General features: G+C 38.3%; 1 protein-coding gene across 4 annotated transcripts; it reads left to right on the top strand.

Moving 5' to 3' along the window:
* Positions 1-572: 572 nt before the first annotated feature.
* Positions 573-19,416, top strand: cth (cystathionase (cystathionine gamma-lyase)). Of its 4 annotated transcripts, none has more exons than XM_088314046.1 (14): positions 573-855; positions 2,392-2,473; positions 3,196-3,291; positions 3,373-3,482; positions 3,694-3,828; positions 3,913-3,970; positions 4,431-4,508; positions 6,381-6,533; positions 7,256-7,377; positions 7,626-7,678; positions 8,210-8,360; positions 9,437-9,508; positions 11,709-11,770; positions 19,032-19,416. In XM_088314046.1, the coding sequence occupies exons 1-13, from the start codon at positions 673-675 to the stop codon at positions 11,724-11,726; spliced, it is 1,311 nt and encodes a 436-aa protein (XP_088170172.1). In that variant the 5' UTR covers positions 573-672; the 3' UTR covers positions 11,727-11,770; positions 19,032-19,416. The 4 variants fall into 4 exon arrangements, with proteins under 4 accessions (XP_088170172.1, XP_088170170.1, XP_088170174.1 ...); XM_088314044.1 differs by lacking the exon at positions 19,032-19,416 and adding an exon at positions 11,894-12,381; XM_088314048.1 differs by lacking the exon at positions 9,437-9,508 and having other exon boundaries at positions 574-855; positions 19,032-19,411.
* The last annotated feature ends 5,785 nt before the right edge of the window (positions 19,417-25,201 follow it).

The following is a 25,201-nucleotide window of genomic DNA, read 5'->3' as shown; positions in this document are numbered from 1 at the left end:
ACATACTGTAAAAATAATAAACAATAATTGTGTAATCACACTGAGAAGAAAATTATTATTTAGAAGTGGGATAGAATGAAAAATTATTATTATCGTCTTCATTCAGTTTCACTTGGTACAACGTGCGAACCACACCCCATCGCGGCACACCGACGGAAGCGCAGGCACGTTTCAAAGAGGAGCCGTATTTTAGATCAGTTGTTCGTGCATAGTCAATTTTCAACTGCACGCAATCACTTGCATTACTTCTTGTTTCAACCTAATGTCTTTTAACGAGTTTATTGCAGTCGTTTAAATAATTCCGCTTCCTTATTGTGTTTTTTGTCTTAAAAGAAATATAAATGATATGTGAAATAATAAATAAATTTCTTAATGATATCACAGTTTTCCTCCTTCAATTCTGCACAATTAAAATGATCAATTTGTAAAAATGAAATTTAAAAAATCGAACCGTTCAAAAGACAGCAGCAAAGTGTGGTCACATGGTTCAAACGCCCCTAATCGTCCACCAATCGACGCTACATATTCCATGAAGCCAAGATGTTGATTGGCTGAAAGAGATGAGGCACACCCGGCGTTCATACAAGGGATCTTCCCCTCGTGTACGACTGCGATTGCGCTGTCATTTCCAGTTCAGAGGGTTTCTGATTGCGTCAAGCGCACTGCTTAGCTATGGAGAACAGCATTCTGGGTGACCGGAGCGATGTTTTTGCCGGGTTCGGCACGGCCTTCAAGTCGTTCGCCACCGATGCCATTCACGTCGGCCAAGAGCCAGAGCAATGGAGCTCCAGAGCTGTGGTGCCGCCGATATCGCTCTCAACCACGTTTAAGCAGAGCCAGCCCGGAAAGCACTTCGTGAGTACAGTCACGTGTGTATGGCTTGACCTAATAACGAAAATGAAGGTTCTAATATGGCATTCCTCTTTTGTAATCAGTGTGGCTTTGAGGGTTGGGGGTTACATCAGTTTAATAAGGCTTTCTGGACGGCTTTGGGGGTTGGGACTGGAGTTGCATCATTTTAACAAAGCTTCCTGGCTTCTTCTCACGTCCATAACTGTGCAGTGATTCTGTTAAAACTATTTATCATATTTAAGGCATTTATTGAGAAGGTGGGGTAGGTGGTGCTGTTTGTCTTGCTTTAACGTCTACTGTAATAAACATGGGGAAAACTAAGGAATAACTAAATTCATTAATAAGAAAGAGGAGGCTTTAATGTTTTTCTCAACTGGAGACTGGCGCCACAGATAATTATGTCCATATGTCTCTTTGATGAGATGATGAAAATACAGCAGCACAAATACCCAAGTTCCAAATTCTCAAATCCGCTTCTGCTGGCTTACTGACCTTTGACATTGTTTTGTCGACTCTGGTATGCTTGACCCCACGAGCGTGCCCCTGTTTTACACGGGGCACACATCCTATAGACCTAGTCAGAAAGCCTATTATACCGCTTGTGGGAGGAAGGCTGACGTCTGGGGACAGTTGAGTATATATTTAAAAACTGGTTTATTTGCTCGGCTTCTGCACACATGGTGTTGTTCCCAGGGGCAAATGGTAATTTATGACGTGAGTCCACATCTGTAATATGAACAGGCTGTCCTCAGTTTGAGATAACCCCAATTTACACAGAAGTTGAACGGCACTGTAGTCCAGTAGTTTTAAATGGGGTGTCCTTGAGTCGTAACTTGGGGGTCCGCAAGCATGTCTTCTTGAGTTCTGTGTGATGTGTCTTGAGTCGACCATCATTACTAAAAGATGTTTTTGACGATTAGGAATATTGGGTCTGTTTTTGATTTAGAGCAGTGGCACAACTTCCTCTCCAATGCAAATCTTCCACCTCTGAAGAAGAAAATGCTTTGTAACAGTTTTTTTTTTTTTTGTAAACTAATTTAGGAAGTAATGTGAATCATTGGTACGAAAAGTGAAATTGAAGGTATGTAATGCCCTAAGGGTTCTTTAGTAGACTGGCGCTACAGGAACCGTTTTATCTACTGTTAAGTAGTTCTCAGGCTGCACGATATTGGAAAGAAATGTGATATGGATGTTGACTATACCAATATTGACATTATTTTGATATTTAACATGTACATAAACGAATGGCATTTTTTATTAACTAATGCAAGAAGTAAAAAAAAAGTGACAAAATAAGCAAGCTCAATGTGTTCTTAGTTAATTAACTGTAATTCTCCTAAATAATGTCCAACTATTGGTTGGCAATGCACATTTAAGTTTGCATATGATTGGTCAAATTCAGATACAAGCAAAAGGGAATGATTGCATGTCTTTTCATATTGCATATATCGCTAATTTTCTGATATATTGTGCAGCCCCAAAATAGTTCTACGGCATGCAAGTTGTTATAATGCTTGGTCTTTTTGTAATTGTTTACAGGGTTATGAATACAGCCGCAGTGGAAACCCTACAAGAGACTGTCTTGAAAAGGCTGTGGCAGCATTGGATGGGGCAAAGCACTGTAAGTGTGACAGCTTGTACAAAATTGGAGCATCCAAGAATGTCCACAACCCATTCCAGAATGCTTTCTCAGAGTTGGAGATATCCAACTATCCATTTTATATAACAGTTGTCACCTTTCGGTTCATGGGATGCCCTGGAGCCTGTCTCAGCTGAGTTTTCAGCGAGAGGCGGGACACATTGCCAGCCGATGGGGCACATCGTATACAGACAAACAACTCTTTGCACTCACTCCTAATGATTTAGTCTTCCAATTATTCAAACATGTATGTTTTGTGGAGGTCGGAACAAGCTGGAGTACCTGGTGAAAAGCCATGCAAGCATGGGGAGAACATGCAGACTCGTCACAAGAAAGCCTGACCTGCGATTTGAGGGGATTTAAATATTATGTAAAATCTACAAGTTTGAAAAATTAAATAACAATACATTATCATTCTAAATTAAAAAAATATTTATCAAGCCCTGTTAAATGTACGTAATTTTTACATTTCGCTGATTTTAATTCAATTTTACACACAAGTTTTAAGGAAACCAGCTAACTGATGTACTTGATGTAATGTTGCATGACTGTTCAAAGTCTGTGTTTTTGTCTGGCTTAAGAGGAACATTTTCCAGAAAGCCTTGATGACCTCTAAAATTCACTTAGAGGTGCCACTGTATTACAGATCATGAAGACTTGATTCACATTATTTTTGCTTTTTATTTTCTTTTCTTTTGCTGTAGGCCTTTCCTTGGCTTCAGGGCTTGCTGCCACAGTGACCATCACTCACATGCTGAAGGTGGGAGATGGAATCATCTGCATGGATGATGTTTACGGAGGTAAGTATTCACTCAATACTTTCTCAAGAGAAGATTACATTTTGCAAGGTGATGACGTTTTCTGCTTTGTGACTTTACAAGGTACAAACCGCTATTTCCAAAAAGTGGCTGCTGAATTTGGACTGGAGATCACCTTAGTCGATTGTACCAAACCAGAGCTACTCAAGGCGGCTCTCAAGCCCAACACTAAAGTAAGTGAAGAATACTGTTTTAAGTTTTGGTCATCTTCCAACTGACTCTCCAAATTTCAGATTATGAAACTATTTACTCTGGCCTTTTTCCTGTGGATGTGTCACATGAGTGTTTGCTTTTCTTTGTTTTTGTCATCAGTTACACTTTATTTGCACCGTCAGATAAGCACAGTGTTTTTCAGCAGTTCCCTGCTTGTTGCTGCTTGTGCAGATGGTGTGGCTCGAGACGCCAACCAACCCCACTATGAAAGTTGTCGACATTCGGGCTTGTTCTGACTTGGTGCATGATCATAACAAGGACATTGTGGTTGTGGTGGACAACACCTTCATGTCTGCTTATTTCCAGGTTTGACAATGACGTGCTGTTCAGTTAGTTTCAAGTCAATATGTAAAAATGATTCATTCATGTTTACTTTGTGCCTTCTCTCAGCGCCCTCTGGCTTTAGGAGCAGATATTTGCATGTACTCAGCTACCAAATATATGAACGGTAGGTAAGGTTTATTTGCTTTCCAGTTTACTCATAAAAGTACTGTTTGTAATTCTGGGCAGCTCTACATAAAAGTCAGTTTTGTTTATTTATTTATTTATTTATTTTTTTCTTAAACTCCATTACATGTATATTTTACATTTGGGTAAGCATTAGGTTTAAGATTTGACGCTACCCGGATAAATGTGTTTTATAATGCCACTGTCCAATGAAAAACATGTATCTCCAAATTTTGGTTGTACTCGGTACCAGAATAGGCAAGTTATGTGGCTTCTTTTTTAATTTTTTTTAAACACCCTGGACTTTGTTGAGGAAGAAGATTTTTTTAAAATGACCTCCTTACTTATGGACATAGCATAAACGCCACTCCCCCCATCTGCATATATGATGTCAAATACTTGCTGACTCCTTTAGATATCCTTTGGGTTGATCCACATTCTGTCTTTTGTATAATCGGCAGGTCATAGTGACGTGGTTATGGGCCTCATGTCAGTCAACCGAGAGGATCTGTATGACCGACTAAAGTTTCTTCAAAATGGTGAGCGAAAAGATCATGTGGCCATACATTGGGGCCCACTGTGACTGAGTGCTCAAGCACCCCGCCTACACCCGTTACTGCCGTGCTCTTGAGTGAGGCACCAAAAGCCCAGTCTGTGCTTCACCAGGAGGGCTTACATGCAAAGGACACATTTTGTGTAAACAAGTGAACAAAATTGTTGGTACACTTCTGTGAATGAATGAAAAACCCACAGTGCTCACAGAAAGAATTTGACAAAAGTAACAATTAATATAAATTTACCAATGAAAATCAGACATGACTTTTCAATTGTGGTTCAAAAGAATTATTAAAAAAAAAAAAAACTAATGAAACTGGCCTAGTGACATCAAAGTACCCCTCAGAAAAGATTGAAAACAAATTTTCCAACCAAGTTGTGTCCTTTTGATTTGCATCACAGGAGTCCTCAAACTTGTAATAAGTCAGTCGGCCCATTTAAAGAATGACAAATAGTTGCTGTGCTGTTTAGTGACATGGTGTGTACCACACCAAAAATTAACCAGATGTCGTGAATCATCGATTTCTCAGGAGATTAGAAAGAAAATTGTAGACAAGCATGTTGAAGGTAAAGGTTACAAGACCCCAAGCATCTAAATTTCCCACATAATATTCAGAGATGTAAGATCTACCAAACTTCGGCCAACCTTCATGAACGTGGCCGCTTGAGGAAAATTAATGAGAAATTGAAGAGAGGTTAGAATACAAATGGTAACCAAAGAGCCTAGAACAACCTCCAAAGAAATTAAAGGTGAACATCAAGGTCAAGTTATATCAGTGTCAAAATGCCCCAACCATCATCAACATTTGGGCCAAAGTGGACTTGGGAGACGACCAAGGATGACACCACTGTTGAAATTATATCATTAAAAAAGCAAAACGGCATGTTGACAAGCCACAATGCTTTTGGGACAGATGAGACAGAACTTGTTACTTTGATTTTTGTCCAGGCCTGTTTCATTCTCAATTAAAAAAATATAATTCTAATGAATTATAATTCATAAGCAATGTGTGATTCTTTAAAATGTTAATCATTTTATTTATTATGACTTTTGACAGATTCAAGTTATTTCTGTGACCACCGTTGTTTTTTCTTTCATTAACACGAGGTAGTAACATTTTTCTCCACGTGTGTACATGTAATAAAAGTTCTCTTTCCTGTTTTTAAGTACACAATTATGATGAACCCAGCAAACATCAACTTGCATAACGAGGCTTGGTAAAACATTTGTGAAAACCTTTGACAAACTGTCCTGTTGTTTCTCTCTACAAAAGTCAAGGTCCAAAAGTTACAATACGTCAAGATGGTGATTGTAAAATCAAAACTGTTAGTGATCTACTCTTGTACTAGTGGTTTGAAATTTGAATGTGGCAGTATGGTGAGAAGAAAATGCAAAACTGTCTTGCATCTCACACAGGGGTGGGCAAACATTTTGAGTGGCAGGCCACAATGGGTTTTAAAATTTGACAGAGGGGCCGGACCAGGAGCAGATGGATGGAGTGTTTTGGTAACCTCACCTCATCGGAGAAAAAAAAATACATTTAATTTTAAATGTAAGTGAAAAAAAGCATTACAAAAATATATGTCTTTGAAAAACCACAGTATTTAGAAAATAAAACATTAACAAGGTTTATTCATTTAATTTTTTTCACGTTCATCGGGTCGGATTAAAACGTTTAACGGGCTGCATATGTGGCCCACGGGCCGTAGTTTTCCCACGCCTGATTCTAACACATAAGGGTTTAAGCATTAACATATTCAATATATCATATTTTATGTTTGAATGAAGGAGGCTTTTTGTAAACTGAATTGTACCAGTTGTTTTTTTGTTTTTTTGTTTTTTTTTTTCATTTTAGCTCTAGGGGGCGTGCCATCCCCTTTTGACTGCTACCTGGTCAACCGTGGGCTGAAGACGTTGCATCTGCGCATGGAGTGCCACTTTAAGAACGCCATGGCCGCTGCCAAGTTTTTAGAGGCTGATTCCAGAGTGGAGCGTGTCATCTACCCAGGTCGAGTGCTGTAAACACGCAGCTGAACGCTTTTCAGTACATGATGACGTAAGGGCGGCTATGGCTGATGCAGGTTTGAGTTCTGGCTCCATCTGCCCATTGTGGCAGCATCTTTTGGGCAATTAGTTACAGATTTGTGCATAAATGGGTGCGTGTGAGGCATTGCTGTAGATTACGTGGTCTCTATTACTTTAAGTACGTAACATCCATCCAACCTCCAAAATTCTACACAGCTAATCCTCATAAGGGGGAGTTGGACCCTATCCCAGCTGACTTTGAGCGTACACCTTGGACTGGTCACCACTTGATTTCAGGACACATATTTCCCAACAAAATTTCAAACTTGCATACATGCCTACAGTATGGACAAGTCTCAGCCTTCAGTTAACCTAACATGTACAAGTTTTGGAACATGGAAGTCAGTCAAGTACCTGACAAAAAACTCCTAAGCGCAGGGAGTGCATGCAAGCTTGTATCCATAACACATTTTTTTTAAATGCCCACTTTACACATTTTCATCTACAAACACAGCACCCAATCCACTATGGCCATACCGTAAAAACATATTTAATGAGCCTCTGCATTTATGCAATGTCTTCAATTAATTTTTTACCATTAATTCAATATTGAAGTTAACTACTTATTAAAAGAAAGTGAAACCACATATGTGGTTATGACACCATTGTCTAATTTATTGACAATCCCCCACTGTGTTGTCACAGGTCTGCCCTCTCACCCGCAGTATGAATTGATGAAACGACAATGCACCGGATGTCCTGGAATGATCACCTTCTACATTAAAGGAACGCTCCAACATGCCAACACCTTCCTCGCAAGTCTCAAAGTAAATAGCCGCAACATTTTCTTTGAGCCATTCAGTGCTGTCAAACTATAGTTGTAAACACATGGAAAGTGCTTATTAGTTATATATGCCAGTTTCTTTTGGAATCTTTTATGATGAACCAATAATATTTGGAGTAAAATGTTGACTTTAGACCACTGATATTTTATTTTTTATCAGTAGTGGTACATTTCACAAAGGCCATGTAATACTGTGATGCCACCAATTGTCTTCTCTTCTTTCAATTGCAGATGTTTGCAGTGGCCGAGAGTCTTGGTGGTTATGAAAGTTTAGCAGAACATCCGTAAGTATTTATTTATTATTGTTAATACAGTATTTGGTCAAAGCTCTGCTTCTGCGTCCATATATAGTGTTTGCATGTTCTTCCTGTGCTTGCTAAATTGTACATGGGAAGGACGGATAGTTCGCTGTCACTGTAATGTGCAAACAGCAGACCTGTAATGTAAGGCAAAACGCCACAAGAGGGAAGCAAAGCTCAAATGAAGTGCTGGAATTATTTTTTATTAAACATTGAATTTTAAGCACATACATGAAATTGATTTAATTTGATATAGTTTTTTTTTTGTTTTTTTTTCCTCCCATTGCGCAACCAGCTTTTTATTCCTATAATTATCAAGTAATCACTTTACATACTGTGTGTGCAGTGCATATTTGATTGCAGTGTACTATATATTTGTTTTTATCGGTCCTGAACAGTGTTTGACCCTTTTGCAAAATTGGATTAATGTCTGCCCGTTCTGTTTTTCACACATGCACACAACATGTGTTGAAGCAAGTGGATCACCCCAAGTGTCACCATCTTATTCCAACACAGGGCAATTATGACTCATGCATCAGTGCCTGAGAAGGAAAGGAAGATCTTGGGCATTAGTGACACTCTGATCCGGCTCTCTGTTGGACTAGAGGATGAGGCGGACATCATTAAAGATCTGGATCAAGCACTTTCTGCTGCTGCTGCTGTTACTGTAAGTTTCCGAAGTCTACAAGCAGGTAGCTGCTTAGTTTTTCATAAAAGCCCAATGTTTAGATGCATAGCCCGAACTGACAGATGTAGAAAAAGTATTTTGTAATGTATTGTGTTGTCATCAAGCTTCTATTTTAAAATTTTTATGTGATTTTATTGAAATTCTCACGCCAATTTCTTAATTGTTTTAGGGTTGTTTTTTGCCAGGGGATAAAATACTTTGCCCTCATAAAGGTTCACATTGGGTGTAACTTGTAAATGTTTTTAATTTGTGAATGTCACATTGTTAGAGGGCTGAAAAGTGCAGGGAAACTGCACACTTATGTGGTGTGTTCATTTGTAGATACTGGGAAAATACAATACTACTGTGCTGCCTTACTGTCTTACATTTTTTACTGCCAATTTTTCTTTTGACAGCAATGTAATGTGTAGCAGGCGCAGCACTATAAATCAACAGAATTGCTTGGGCCTTTTTTCTCGGTTATGTCACATTAGCATAATTATCTGTTAGTAGGCAGAATTTGTGGGCCCCGTTTAAAAATGTACATATGCCAAGAGGTCTTTACTGCATCGTACGACTCAGTAATGATCATAAATGCGTCTTTGTATTGTTATTGTAGCTTGGAACTATAACCTCAAACTGTACTCTTGCACTTTTGAATACCCTCCCCAAAGAAAAATCAAAGTTTGATTAAAAACGGCACTTCAAAAGTGACGATTAGGCACATAACTCAACTGAGGAAATAACATCTCATTTAGCATTTTGCGTTTATTCACTTGACCTATTCAGTTTGTCGCCACATTTGTCAAAATGAAGGGTAGAGGAAAACACCGTGATTGTGTTACTTTGTTGGATGCTGTGATCAGCCAATTTATTGCCACATGACCATCCATCAGAAATGAGATGTCTTTTTGAGTACACTAGTCAAAGTTTTCTGGGGTTTCCTTTTCAGTTTGTACAAAGGAAAACCTCCAGAAAACAAATTCTGTCTTTGTATTCACATAATCCATTATGCAGATTTACAGTCTATCTGTAGTATTCTGTATTTTAGCCTTAGTGTTATATTTTTGCTGCAGAAAGACATCAAAGTGTTTACAAGGCCAGCAGATGGCGCCTCCACAAGCGCCTTTCCAGAATCCTCTTCTCAGGTTCTGTGCCTACTTTGTTTTTTTTTTTCTCTCCCTTTAACTTTGTGCAGTGTTGTGCACCATTGCTTTTTTCCATCACATCTCTCTACCTTGTTTGTTATGAATTACAGTGGACCCTCAAAATTACAACACAATCTGCTTCAGGACACTGGTTGTCTCCCGTAGGGAACAATGTAGCTAAAAATAATATCTATTCTGGGTTCAAATTGTCACCATTGTTTATGATTAATTATTCCCTTTACTGGCAGTATCGAAACTCATTTAATTGTCTAAATAAAAGCACTTTTTGATTAGTTCCCTGGAAAGTGAAAACGAAAAGAATTTTACAACACGGAGATTTGTGTCGCAAACCAAATTTAATTTAATAAAAAAAAAACTTTTTTTTTTTTTTTTTTTAAATTGTGCTTTGGTATCTTGATAAATCGAGACGTTCTCTGCTGTGGGTGCGAATCCACTGAAAACATGACACTCCTTTTTAACAGCTTTTAACTTTATTGCAATGTCTCTAGCGTATACCTACACATCCTGATATGGTTGAGGCCTGAAAAGCCCCGATGGCTGAAATCTATCCCATGAGTCATCATAGGGCATCTCCATGCAACGACAAGCCGCGCTGGCCACCAGCTAGCTGCAAGCTATCAAGCTTCCGGAAGGCGGAGGGATTGTCCAATACATCACCTCCTTCCTTAGTGTTGCTTTTTGTGTTTAGGTCCACATGACAGAGACACTACAGGGAACGTTCACTTTATTTTAAACAGAGCCTATCGCTTACCTGACGGACATTAATTATAAACCTCACTATGTCTTGTAACATACAGTAGCCCGCATGACACAAAATGCATAGCACTTGGGAATTTAAATAATGACACCAACATATAGCTACACCTAATATCACGAGAGAGGGCCAACTCATGACACAAAGACTAAGTGAGCCACTGGCTGCTGTTTTAGCCATTCCTAAAAGATCTATGAAATGGTGAAGGAGTTTAACACCATTTTTCCACAGTTGAGTACTCTATTACTCTACTCTCTGTTGCATGTTTTAAGGAATTATCTTCAAACATGCACGGTATAAAAAAAGGAAATCACTATACTGGGTTTTTAAGTAGAAAGAACTTTTTAAAACATTTAAGTCTGAACTTCAATGGCAAATAATGATGAGTAATTTTGTAGATGCAGTTTCACAAGTGGAAAAAAAAAAGGGGCAGTTATGTCTTTCCACATTTTCAGCGACTATCTTCTCACATGTATCGCTGTTCATCTTTTGGAATTATTATTTTTCATTAAAAAAGGACAATGATAAAATGAAGTTTAAAACGACTTTTTTTCCATCGCTGTGGTGAGGTCTGACGAGTTTTGCTGACATCTCACGTGATTCCCTGAAAATTTTGGGCATTGTTTCAATGTGGTACAACCTTTGGGGCAATCCAATTTTGACGTTCCACTGTACTTTATAGAACCATCTTCAACCCAAACCACCCATGTATAGATACTGAAATACCCCCTCCCTCATTTAAATTGCACAATTTTTCAGATGTCATTTAACACTTTTATAATAGATTTCTGCACATGGTGTTAATTGTCCTCGAGTGAGATGATTTTGGCTCTCATCACCATTTCCCACTCACTGCCACACCGCCATCAAGCAAAGTACATTTCCAAAACTTGCCCTGCTGATGCTCTCATGCCGCAGACTTCTACGTAATACTCCTTCTCAAGTCATCACTCAAATAAATCTCCAGATTCCTCCCAAGCCCACTTGTAGCAAATGGGAATTGGATTGGCACATGTCTGTGGTTGTGCGAGAAGGCACCTGTGATGAGCGAGGCGATAAATTGAATCAGACGGCGGCTCCAATTGAAGAAGTGGAGCATCCTCTTATTACTTTCCGAGTCTCAAACTTGGCTGTTGGTTTATGACTTGGAGCTCTCAATTTGGGGCGGATGCCATACATAATATAACTGAGCGGCTGTCACTGTGGTGGGCCGGCTGTTAATCTGCATTTGAGTCGCAAAACACCCTGGCCCCCTGCCTTTACTCATCATCCAAAGGTGGGAAGGAACAATATCATGGATCATACTCATTTTTTGTGTGTGGAAAACACATCTTATTATCAGCATCTTATTAAATGTCTGCCTGTTGCTTTGTCCTTATATTATTATTGAGTGTTGACTTCCATCCATCTCTTTTTTTTATATAGAATCAAATGAAGAATTAGTATCTGCAAGGCTTGTTCTACAGGAAGAAAGGGCTGAAACGAAGGTAAATTTCACAAACCAACATGCAGTTACCACAGTTAAGCGTACAATTAGAAAATTTCATTTTTTTGGTTATTTACAAGATACAAACAAAACATTTAGTGACTTCTTTTTGCTTTTCTTGCAGCATTTACTGGAACAAAGCATCATTATTTATCCTATCTGAGTTTAGTTGGTTTTTGTGTATGCTTTGAAATGCTTCAAAAGAACTAAATGAGACAAAATCTTCGTCCATCAAGATTGAAGAGTTTGTTGAGCACGATATTTTCTTACTCCGCTGTGAATGTATCACTAATCGCACTCGTACTATAATGCCAACTCCGGTATGAGTGGCGTATATCTCCGTCTTTCCTGTCAATACCTGATTACAAAATGTTATTTTTTATAAAACATGTTCAATCCCCAAAACAATTTTCTGTACATTCATTTTGAAATGTGTGTGTGCTAGAATGACATCATATTCTTCATTTGACTTGATTTGTCATGAATGTTATATGGGATTTTTGGGCATTTAATAATAGATTTGATTATTACATGAATAATGTCTTGTTTGATAAAATTCCACATTTTTGGAATTATTAATACAATAATAATAAAAAATATTTTGGCCTCCTGCTGCTGCTGTTGAACTTATTTTCACATTGTCAGTGTACTCAATGCACCGTAGCAAATAAGGTTGGGCAGATGCTAAATTAGCAATGCTAAGGACGTAAGCAGACTTTAAACTATGGTAACATTAGCTCTGCACCCAATTATGAAGAGAAACATTAGCTCCGGAACTACAACACGGCTTGTGTCCTGGCTAGTCCATCAGTATTAGAATTTACTTATTAAGGGGGAAGTCAACCCCGAAAAAATTCTTTGCAGTAAAATGTTCTATGTGCCTTCAGTACTCTAAACATTGTATTCTGATTAATATTGCGTTTGTGGAAAATAATTTAAGCAGCAAAGTTCACCTGTTTTTTTAAGACACCTCAGGGGGCGGCCATTTTGTCACTTAGGTCAACAAAATTTGACATCACTGTTTCTCAGGTTATGACCAATCACGGCTCACCTGTTTTCTGAAGCTGAGCCATGATTGGTCGTTATCTGAGCCCTGCGCAACTGTGATGTCATCTTCAGTCGAAGCAAGTTGGAAGATTTTTGCTTTGACTTCCTCTTTTTGAGCAGGAAGTGATTAACAGCAGCTGCAATCTGCCCTGTGATATGATAAAACTTGTGTTAATGTACAGTTATTTTTTGTATCTTTTAATTTGTATTTTGACAAGTATCACCTGATCACAAATTTCTGCATCATGAGACTTAAGTTACCCCCTTACTCTTTAGATGCGTCATTGCCAGTAAGAGTCTTTGACGAGCCATAACTCTCTTTAAATCAGTTTTCCGTAACGTAACGGTCCATGTGTGACTCACTTTGTGTCAGCCATCTTCCAGGACAAACACCAGGAGGGTAAATGTGAGTTCAGCAGCACAGGTAATGTAATCTACACAATGTGAATTGCAACCCTCTCGGATGACAATCCCCTTGTGCTTTAAATTCGAATAAACAGCTCATCCAATTGATACTTTCTTGACAAAATTACGCATTTCTTAACTTGTATATGGATTTAGTCAGATGTTCTCCCTGTGCTTACATTAGTTTTCTAGCATACTCTGGCTTCCTCTCGCTTTCCAATGACGACGGTTGCAAACCTTATGTGACAGTGCCTAATAAGCATTAAAATGATCAGAACTAGGCAACTTAAAAATATATTTTGTAAGTCATTTTATCTTCAAGTTCCTGCTGATTTCAGGAAACAAATGTGGGAAGTGTAAATGGCTTGGATGCTGATAAATTATATACATGGATGATTATAAATACATATGGATAAAATAAACATGAAATGATAAAATGTTGCACGTTGACATACATGTAATGGTCATGTGATTAAATAATTGAAGGATATTCTGATATGCTTCATTTTTTTCCACTTGTCTTTCAACTCAGATTTTGGAGTCTTCTATAACAGCGGCCTTGCATATTTTTTGGTGATCCTTCAAAGGTGTCAAAGTAGTGAATTTGCTTGCTGAATCTTTCGTCTCTGTTAGGCAACTTAGTTTGCTGGTTTTGGAGGGCCAAAAGTAGCCCGATTTAGTCTAGATAAAAGTGAGTAGTCATGTGGCCATGTGGGATTTTTTGGGGGGTTTATTTAAAAGAGTATGATTCACCGCATGTATTATCACCGATTAAAACAACAAAATGTGGAACCGCAGACTCGACTCTAAACAAGCGGCGGTTGTTGTGAGCACCAGCTGTTACGTAACTGATGGACAAAGCAGCTTCATGCGCTCTCGATCACGCGTGAGGTCAGAGATGACACTTGCCTCGTCCACTTGGATTGGGACATGAGATTTGTGGGGCTTTGGAGGCAAGCTAGTGAGCTAACTTGCAGACCAGCTGCTCTAAACAGGGTTGAGGGACGGTGATAAGTGCTATAATTCTTGAGCATTGAGGTATTAGACTGAGGCATGTCACAGACTGTTTGTTATTATTTTTGGGACGGACGAGACGCGGCGGGTTGGTGAGGTAGTTAACGGTTGGAAAATCGACGGCCAAAATGCCAGTCTGCCTTTCTGACCGAGGTTTTAAATCCAGGTCCAGAGAGTCAACCCAGACAGTTTTTTTCGCCACAGGTGCTCCAACTCAACTGGCAGTTAAACGAGCTCTTAAGTAGAAGCCCCCGTGGCGAAAGACAAATTGGCAGGGTTTACTATCTGGCCCTGGATTTGACACCACTCTCAGATAGGAGATTTGCATTTTGGCTGTCGATATGTCTCCTGTCATAAGGTAGCCCAAAATTTCACTGAGGAAATTCTGACCTTTTCTTTTTAATGTCCATGAGGTTGTGCATGAATTGTAATTCCTCAGGATATCAATATCCAAGAGTTACCTTAAAATAACAATACCAAACAAAATGAATGAATAAATCCATTAAAATTAATTAAAAAAAACATTCTAAAGCTTTTAATTGGATTTTGGTGGTTTGCCAAAGAAATTAACCTATGTTAGTCACCCTATCGTTGTTGTCCATGACGACTACTGTAAACATCCCCGGTCTACTGGTTGTCTGGGTGAATACGATATGTGACTCCTGAGCCCATTGCCTCTTATTCAGATGGCACTATTTGGCTTCAGGAGACAAGTCGGGAAGCAACAGTATGATGTGTATGCATTGTGGATTTTATTATCCATGTGGAATTACAGCAGGTACACAGAGCATTCATAAAAGACCGCTTTGTCGTTGTTTGCATGTCTATCTGGATCAAGACCACTTAAGACTTATATTACCATTTAACAGCATGTCGTAATTTCAGTGCAAGTCTGTGTTTACGCAAGCTGACATAAATATCCAATAATGAACAAGATAACAAATACAATATACACTGTACTCTACATTATCCCGAATGTCAGTGTCATGTGTACTGTTCATGTCACACGAAACTCTTTGTTCATAACAATATACATAACTCACAAAATGATATTGCTATACAGTAACCCTTCTTTTTTTAAGTGTGGTTAATGGGAACCAGAACACCCCTGCGAATACGATAAGTAATGGTTGACCTTTTAAAATGATTATTATTTTAAATTTTTATTTTGGGGGGAGAGGTTACCTCTATTACGCCACTGGGCCAAATCAACACCGCTGGACTGTGGTGCTTGTGGGCAGAACTAAAATGCAGAAGTTTTGAGAATTGTTTCCCAGGAAAACGTCTGTAAAGATGCCACAGTTTAGACTGTATTCAAGGTACAGAGAAAGCTATTAGAAAAGTCTTTGATTTAAAACGCACTTACTATTTGGTGATTTTAAATTAATTACAAGATATTATTTAAGTAAATATCTGTTACAAGCTTCAGAAAAAATAAGTTGAAAATTGTGATTAATCGTAATTACAGATTTTTTTGCGATTAACTAGTAACAACATTTAATCGCTTGACATCCCCATTAACGTGGCTAAGGATGGGACTTTCGGTGACGTCACAAGGTTGACAAAAGCTACCTACTCCTATCTCTTCTCACCAATCAAATGCATTGCAAATATGCCAAATTTTGGTGTATTTATGGTATCTTCACACCATGTTCAAAACAGCTAAAAAGTGTTTGGCTGCAAGGCTTGAAAACAAATGCTCATGTTGCAGGTTGAAGTCACATTCTGAACAAAATTGAAGGCTTGACTTAATTTCTCCTGAGAATGCACTTTCTGGTAACACACCAATTTGTATGTCTAACCAGGCTGACTCTCATGCCTTTGACAGGTATAGATGTAGCAAGAAAAATAATTATAGATGCGAAGGCTTTTCAACATGAGTCCCTGTTTTTCCTGGAAAGGAAAAAGAACATAATTAACCGAGTATTGAGTGTCAACAACATCAATTTTTCTGCTTTTCCCAGAACAACTGTGTTTCAGAGTGCTGAGGTCATTGAGGAAAGTCTCCCTTTAAAAAAAAAAAAAAAATACATTTCTCCATTATTTAATACGTTAATACTTATAAATGGTTTTGGTTTAAGGAAACACTAACCTGGTCATAACATTATGACCGTCAGCACAAGCTCATAAGACGTCAAAGTGTATTGAACTGCCTTTGCAAATATTATAATGCCCGTGACAAGTACATTCGTACAGGTTAAAGGTGAAACAACGTGAGCTGTCTACAGCTGGACAAACAAATGATGAAAAATCATTCAAAGCCTTTGCCATAGCCAATAAAATTTGGCGTGCAATTTCTTTTTCTGAGTGAAATTTTATTTGGAATGCCCTGAAGAATAAATAACCCGCTGGTGTTCTATGCAACAGATGATGAATGTGTATCTCGAGGAAAACAAACAGCAGATGATGACAGAGATATGATTAGAGCTGTAAAGAAAGATCTTAAAACAACTGTCAGGCAAGCCTCAAAAAGACAAAGAATAACCACAACCAAAATGATCTTCAAGAAAGTAAGATGTCCTCATGATACGCAACATACATATTCATCTGTGTCCATAATGCTCATTAGCAGGAGGCATTTTTATACTCCTTCAGTTTTGTATTAATTTCTCCAAAACAAATTGCTAAAATTGATAATGCAAGCTAATATAATCTTCCCGATTAAAAAAAAAAAAAGAAAAAAAGAGCTTGTTGAAAAATTGACTATCCTGGTTGGATGATTTTAAGTCTATCTGTTCCAAGCTTGAATGCCACCCTGTACAAGATCACCCATTTGTGACCCACAGCACCACCAACACATCCTAGCATGCAGACATATATTGAATTATAAGATAATAAGAATTGAGAAAAGGCAATGAATAATAAGAAAATTAAAAAAAAAAAAAACACTTCTCGCATAGCAGAAATTAATAAAGGAAATTTATTCCAACAATTGTCACATTTTCCCCAGGCTTATATTGAGGATTATATTGTTCAAATATTTTTTTTAAAAAATTGTCTTCTGGCCTTCCTTGATGAAAAATTGTCCAATATATCTGCTCCCCGACTGTGTGCTGAGGCCAGTTAAACATTCCTGGGACATGGTTGACCTCAAGTGGGTGCTTATTAACTTGAGCTTTGTAAAGGATTCACTTTCGCAGAGGGCGACTCAATCAAGGGATGCAAATTCTCTCTGTAATAGAAAACCATTTTACGCTGCAGTTTTTTTGGTGGTTTGAAGTGAATTACCCCCCCAGAAATGTGGCCACACATTATAAACGTACAAGAAACTGCCACTGGTTCCAATTGTTTTTGCTCACCCAAAGTTTTTTTTTCCTTAATTCTATCGTAATAGAAGTTGAAGTATTGATTGTTATATTAATCTTTTGATGTAAATGCTTAAAAAAAAATGGTCCAACGTTTTGGAGTGTATTGGTATTTAAATGGCGTGAAGCATGGCTTGTGCAAACGTGTGCATGTATGGACCCAAAACACGAGGCACTATAATAAGAAAAGAATGGAAAACATATTTGTTCACAGCCTCAATATAAGCGCTCTGCTTTCACACGGAGGCTTTTACAACTCATACGTTATCAAGTGTCAATCAATATATGTCAATTTTTTTATTTAACATTGAGTTAAAATCTGTAGTGTGGCACAGCATGACTGCTTTTCAATCGCAAACAAACATGGAAGTTAGCCAAGCAGAAAATTGCGTCTTGTTTCTCAATATAATAACTACCACCCCCCATGCATTTTTTTTCTAAAGTCATCAGTAGAATGCTTGCTCACACTGCTTTCCAGAAACCAAATTGAGCAAGAGGTACGTGTCAGATTAGAGAAAAAAATAAAGTGACTCCTGCATGAGGTCGTATTAACATCGAGGAGATGGATGCTTGAGCAAGTTCACCTGGAGGCGACATTTTCCCAGCTCCTAACCGTGTGGAGTTGAGCGGCTTCATCAATTATTCACACACTGAGCAGGCGACTTGTCTCTCCATTTGTACAACTGTCAGGATCTGATATATTTGCTTAAACATGCCATCTTTGCGATCAGATGCCAGTATGACAAAATACCCCATCACTGTCACGCCCTCTTCAGCAAGCAGCAGATGCGGCGAAACGAGGCATTCACTCCGGACTTTTGAGTCAATCACAGGGTGAGAGTGTGAATCATGTACTGAGTGGCAGTTGATAACCTGTCAGCTTGATGCAAGACAGGAAGCTGGATCTTGTCGAAGCTGATTTTTGACGGAAGGGAGACTACACCCTAGTTCTGGATTTATTGCCAGTCAATCACAGGATACATATGAAAAAAAAAGGTTTGGAATCCCTCGGTTATTAAAATAAAAATAATAACAAAAGAAAAATGAAAATCCACATCCAAGTTTTGTTCTCAGCCAATTTTGGGTGTTTTGAGCAGAGTGTTTTGATTCATTGTCCTGTTGTGAGACCCATGACCTGTGAAAACAAGCTTTCTGACACTGGACAGGAAATCTTGCAGTAGAATACATTGATAGTCTTTAGATTTCATTAAACCCTGCACAGATTCAGGACACTCTGAGCCTGAAGCAGGAAAAGCCTCCTCCATGTTTCAAAGAAGGGACAGTGTTCTTTTGCTTATACACTTAATTTTTGTACCAGTGAACATAGAGCTGATGTGCCTTGCCAAAAAGTTGTTGTTTTTTTTCTTCTGTCCATAGGGCATTTTCCCAGAAGCTTTGTGGCCTTGGTTGTTTCTTATGAAGTCCATTTTGGCTCAAACAAAATAATATGGTGTGATCTAACACTGATTTTCCTCTTGCGTCCAAATCCAGGCAGGTTGGCTACAGTCCCGTGGAGCTTAAATTTCAGAATATTTCGTGTGATATCTGCGACTGCAGTTACCGGAACATCAAGCTGATTGGAAATGGACTTACAGCTCTGTAATTTTCTTTCTAATCTCCTCAGAAAACTGTCTCCTTTGTTTGTTCTACTCCATGTTTAGGGTTGTGCACACCGTTGTCATGAATCTTTTCAATTATTTTCCATCTTTTCTATGGATGCCATCATTTTTGTCCAGGCCTGGTTCCTGAGTTCATTTTTTTTAAACAATTCTGTGGAACCACTATTAAAATTCAATATATGATTTGCATCGGTTTGTTTTTAATTTTTTTTATGACAATTGTTTTTATTAATTTCCTCTCTTTTATTATAATGTTTTTCACACTCATATTTGCGAACCCACACTGCCTTCACAAAAGTCAAGTGACCGAACCACTAATTCCATCCATTTTCTGTAGTGTTTGTCCTCTTTAGGGTCGTTCACAACCAAAAGCATGTCCGCATCACAGTACGGAGATGCAAGGTTCTTTTCCAGCTCCGGCCTTCCTGTGTGGAGTGTTCATGTTCTGATTTCTGTGCCTTTTTGGGTGTTAATAAGTCTGCAATGAAGCCGAGGATTATTCTTTTCTACCTTTTTTGGCATGTAATTAAATAAAGGATTAGAAAGAACCCGCATGCTCCTGACCGACATCTCAGTCCCTTAACTGAATACATTCACCAAAATGTTGAACTCCACGATCAAATTGTTTTCTCCCCACGCCTTTTAATGTTAGTGGGTTTTCCATGGATTTTTCAAAGTGCTTTAAGAAAACCCTTGCGGGTTGAGACACTGATTCAGTGGAGCAATATTTTTCCAAGGTTCAGCCAAAAGATGTTTTGTTTTCACTGAATTCTGAGAATCCAATCACAATCTACTCTACTCTAACCACTAACACGTGTACACGTATAACAGTAGCATTGTTTTATTGATCATATTGGAGTGAGTTGCAGGATTTCAGCCTCAAGTGACCCCCATCATAATTAATTGACATCTCTGTGAAATGTAGACCTCGAGGAAACAGCATCTGCTCTCTTGAAACACGTATTAGCTCTTCAAGCGATGACTTCTAGTCCTTTGAGGAGCTGAGGATCAAAGATCTTACAAATAATGACATGACATGTGCCTATAGTGGTTCTTCGAGCTCCTCCATGTAATCTATAAAACACTGGATGAAAAAAAATAAATAAATAAACGTGTGTGCATAGCGCTCATAGTGTGCAATGTGCTTGGATGCACCACACCGGTAACAATATCTTCAATTGTCAGTCTCCTCCCCAGACTGACAAGTGAGAGGTAGCATGGTGCCATCGTGCATCCAGAATGCCAGAAAATAAAAAGTATAACAAAAAGTGGTTGTTGACAAAGAAGTAATCGCTGTCGGCCAGAATCCTCACATCAACAAATTTACAACTTTTCATAAATTATAAACCAAGTTGCTTGAGATACCAAACTCTGCATCATTCAAGTTGGTATTATACGTTATACTGATATCGCATTGTGTTGAGCACCAGCATCAATAAAACAGCACCCCAAAAACATAATCAACTGCTCATTTATTATAGTGTCATTTGTTTGAATGGAGCCGGTATCTCACCACCACCACCACCACAGGCTGAGCTCACACCAACACAAAAAGGAGTTATATTTCACAAACGTTAGCGACTGCGGCCAAATCATCTTCCCAAACTCATTTTCAAAGTTCTGAGAGCTATTAGTGATGCAATCAAAACAATGAGCTGAATAGGTAGTCTAATGGGCAAACATCAACTTATCTTCATGGATGACCCTTTCTTTCTGTACTGAAGCATTGCAGTTATCCATTTTTAACAAAAATGTTTTACTCAAATGTACTTAACTCTTTGCTGATTTGAATCATAAGAGAGCAAAAATCCTTAAATTGGGTCTGACGACTGGTATGTGTGTACTCCGCTTTCAAAGACAAACTGATTATTGGTTATGATACACGAGAGCAGTGGTCCATGGCGTGGGACTGGTCCACGTGGAACTTCAGGGCTGCTCAACCCCCCTGAAAAGAAAATGTTGGTTTAAGGCAACAAAAAAGTACATGGGAAACTCAAAGGCAAGAATGAATATAGTACTTATTAGCCATTAAAATTTAATTAGCCGCTGAGCATCCATGAATCGATTGCGTTCGAACTTTTAGCTTCCACTGTACAAATAGTAACTCCTTAGTAAATGTTTTTTTGCTAAGCAAAAAAGACATGATGCTAAATGAATCATGTTTTTTTTTCTTTTTTTTAATCTTCTGTCGTGACAAATGCATTTGAATTAGTTTGGCAATGTTCTGAGTTGTTTCTATAGTAGTGACTTGATTAAGTGAGCCCTTGGTGTCACAACTGGGGAAAAATAAATATACTTGCCATAATTGATTATGTAAATTTGGGCCACCTGACCAAATCAATGGTAACAAGATTGAGCGAGAATCAATTGATTTGCAACTTAATGAACACACAGCATTTTGATATATAACAAGTATATAGTAACTAAATTCTTCTGTTTGTTTTGATTAGTGGCCCATTATAGTATTTAGTAAGACAGAATGACAAAGACAAAGAATATTGTTTTATCATGAAATACATGCTGTTTAAAGAGTGCGATAATACTGCTATTAGCATGACCATTAGAGTGAGAAATGTTTGATGTGATGCATTCTGCACATTAACCTGTTGACTTACACCACCCTGAATGCACAATGCCCTCTTCCCCACATGGGCACGATGTTGTAGAAGAGCCGCATTAGAAGATGGAAGTCACACTCCATTACTGCTGAAATTGCATTCCTGACATCTGACAACAGCAATTTACTCTTCTATTAGTGAGAGCACTGCATATTCTGCTGGACAGTGCAGCTGAGATCAGAGTCATGCTAATTTGCAAACAATATATTTCTCAATACTCATAAAAAAAATGGAATAAATGCCCTGTTTTCACTTTCTCTCAAACAATGTCCTTCATGTAGTTGTATTCTTCAAGGGACACAATGTCAAAGAGTGCTGCAAAAAACAATTTTATCACTCAGCAGTATTCAAGTCAGTATACAAGTCGATCCGGATTGACAAATCGAACCCTATGTTCATTTCAAGCGACATGGTTAGCTCAATCTAATACATATTACAACCCAACAAGGTGGCAGTGATAACAAATCTTCTAGATTAGAAGCGCAATTATGCAACTGGATCAGTGCCATAACAGTCATCCACGTGTGCTCAGCTCTTTACTAAGGAACACACAAAATGTCATCCACATTGCAATCCAAACTTTCTGAAGTAAGCTGGCCATAAACAAACTAATTTATTGATCTGTAATATTGGTGGACTAGCCAGACCACCGATATGTTTGTGGTAGCCCTTCTTTCTTGTAGTCGTAGTAGTGCTTTCGTTGGTTTGATTTCGTTAAAGGGGATATCAACCCAAAGATTATCTTGAAAATATGTTCTCTGTGCTTCCACTACACTAAACACATCATTCTGAATAATAATGTGTTTGTGGAATATGAGATAAGCAGCAAAATCACCCCCATTTTTAGCCACCTCATGGGGCGGCCATTTTGTCACTCAGGTTGAGGTAGCAACCAATCAGGGGTCACTTCTTTTTTCAAGCTGATCCACGATTGGTCATTGCCTGAGTACCGAGCAACTGTGATGTAATTTTCATTCGACAGAAAGTGGCAGCGTAGGGATTTTGCTGCTTAACTCATATTTCACAAACGCAATAATAATCAGAATGCCTTGTTTTACTAGTGGGGCTGTGATAAAATCCATGGTCATGTGGCATCATAGGATTATACCTTGATGCCCAGTCGCAGCAGAAGAATAATTCTGATATGTAGACAACTTCTCTCGTTAGCCAACTGGCGTAGTTTATTTCAGCAACACATACGAACTGCTCTTCTCTTGAGCCAAAAGCAGAGAGAGAGAAATAAGGCTTGAACACCGGCCTAACATCGCATCGTCTGTTAGCGACAGCACCCCTTGTGGCAAATAAGCACATTACAGTAACAAGCAGTCATACAATAACACTCAACACTCCCACTTATGAATGATTTGTATACTGTACAACTTTCACAAAGACATTAAAAAAAAAAAAAAATAACATGACATTTGAATGTCAAATATTTACATGCCAAGGAAATGTTTTAATCTGCCTAGATCCTTCATTTTAAACTTGATGGAGAGCATGCTCTTCACTTGTTCTAATCCACTTGTGTTATTGGTTCTGAGCGACAATGCGCATGAAAACACTGGAGTCTGTAACGTAACTTTGTGTGTAATCTTCTCGACACAGCTTGTTTATGCAAGTCTTTCTTTCCGAGTGGGGCTTGTAGGTAAAAAAAAGGCCAGTAAGCCTTTCTATAGCATAGACAAGGTCTCTCAATGTAAGGAAATTGTTTTGACTTTGTTATACCTTCCACGAACTACCTTTTCCTACTAATTTATTCTATTAGCCACTTATTCTAAAGGCGTTCCATTCTTTCTTGGTATATTTTCTACGAACATGACGTTATGACTATGTGTCTATTTACCAACCTCCGCATTGAAATTCTTCTAAATGTTGAGTCCCAATCCAACACACTCCACAAACAAGGGAGACATCATCCAACAAATATCTTTCATTCATCATAACTCATTCAAATGATTTAGCTGCAATTATATTTTAAACTGTTTATGATACAACTGTACAGTCACACTAAATAAGATATTCTGTCGAGTATAAAAAAAATAGATTAGTAAATGCCATGTTCATCTGTTCGTGGGACTTCAGAATTAATTTGTTGGAGAATCAAGCCTATTATTTTGATACGCCAGTGCCATATTTTGCTAGATTAACACTAAAGGGTAATTTTGTCATTAAAAAAAAATCACCGTCTCCTGCACTTTGCCATTATAGTTGGTCACAAAAGAATGTACAAGGCTAGAGCTTATTTTTTAACAGTTCTGTATGCGGTATAATAATCAGTTTCGGGTGACCCACTGATTTGTTACAGGCCGATGCTGAGGTGGATGGTTATTGTGTGTCCTGGTGTTCGGCCCAGGGTGCCTCTGGCCTTTCACCCAAAGTCAACGGGGATTGGCTCAAGCTCACCCATGACCTAAAATGAGGTCATCTGGTGTAGAAGATGCATAGATTGAAAACAAAAAACATGACTATGTAGCATTGTGAAGGTAATCATTGGCTATGCTAGAATAAGCAGCTGCAGAAGGGTTGTGTTTGGCCCCGAGACAAAACAATTAATTCCAAGTGTCTTCCTCTGCTTCAACAATCGATCTGAAAATGAAGGACTACAATATTTGTCTTCATGGAGCCAATTTTCATCCCAGAAGAAGCCCAGCGGCCCTTGACATCACTGCATGTCTGGGCAGCTCACAATAATTGTATGCTTCTCCTTGCCACGATGCACGGCATAGCACTGTGCAGAAATGGACCAATAATAAGGTTTCCCACACACAGACGGGAGTGCAGCAGCCCACACTGCTGCTGCTGCTCAGGTCATATTTGATGTGCACTAAATAAGAACCCACCGAAAGCAATTCTCTAACCATTAGGCAGGGAGGTGATGATTCTGAAGATCCTCTATAGAAGTAAACGTACAGTCAGATTCATGGTTGAAAGAACATCACAAGTCAAAACAAATTGATGGAATTCCCTGTTACAGATCTCATTACAATAAACACATTGCTATTATACATTTTTGAAAACATCAATTGTGTTCAATTTAAACTCATAATCTCTTTAATTCTATAGACATTTAAAGCCAAATTAAACCTATTTTGTCCATCAATTCCACACAACCGTATTTTGTTAAGATATCTATATTGATTTTGTGTGTTACACTAACAGTAATAATTTTTTGGACTGTTGTGGATGACAAGAAAATTAATAAACAAATGAATAATTAAGTACACAAAGATAATGAGAAGATTTAAAAAAACAAGAAAATAAATGTATTTCTATTCATCAATGATATTCAGTATAATTTGAAAATATGTTCCACAACATAGAAATAAAAATGAGTTTAATGAAGTACACCGGAATAATCCTGCGGAGCAAATAGAGTATGAGTTTTTCCGTGTCCCCTACTTGGCTTACTGTAACCATCTGTTGT

The sequence above is a fragment of the Idiotropiscis lumnitzeri genome, chromosome 13 (assembly GCF_059441095.1).
Source record: "Idiotropiscis lumnitzeri isolate Australia: NSW breed Sydney's pygmy pipehorse chromosome 13, RoL_Ilum_1.0, whole genome shotgun sequence".
Classification (NCBI taxonomy): Eukaryota; Metazoa; Chordata; class Actinopteri; order Syngnathiformes; family Syngnathidae; genus Idiotropiscis; species Idiotropiscis lumnitzeri.
This window is presented reverse-complemented; position numbering and strand designations above follow the sequence as displayed.

Coding starts and splice junctions, on each gene's coding strand:
- cth (XM_088314046.1), top strand. CDS start 673: ATGGAGAACAGCATTCTGGGTGACCGGAGCGATGTTTTTGCCGGGTTC. Junction 856..2,391: donor GCCAGCCCGGAAAGCACTTC/GTGAGTACAGTC, acceptor AATTGTTTACAG/GGTTATGAATACAGCCGCAG. Junction 3,483..3,693: donor CTCTCAAGCCCAACACTAAA/GTAAGTGAAGAA, acceptor CTGCTTGTGCAG/ATGGTGTGGCTCGAGACGCC.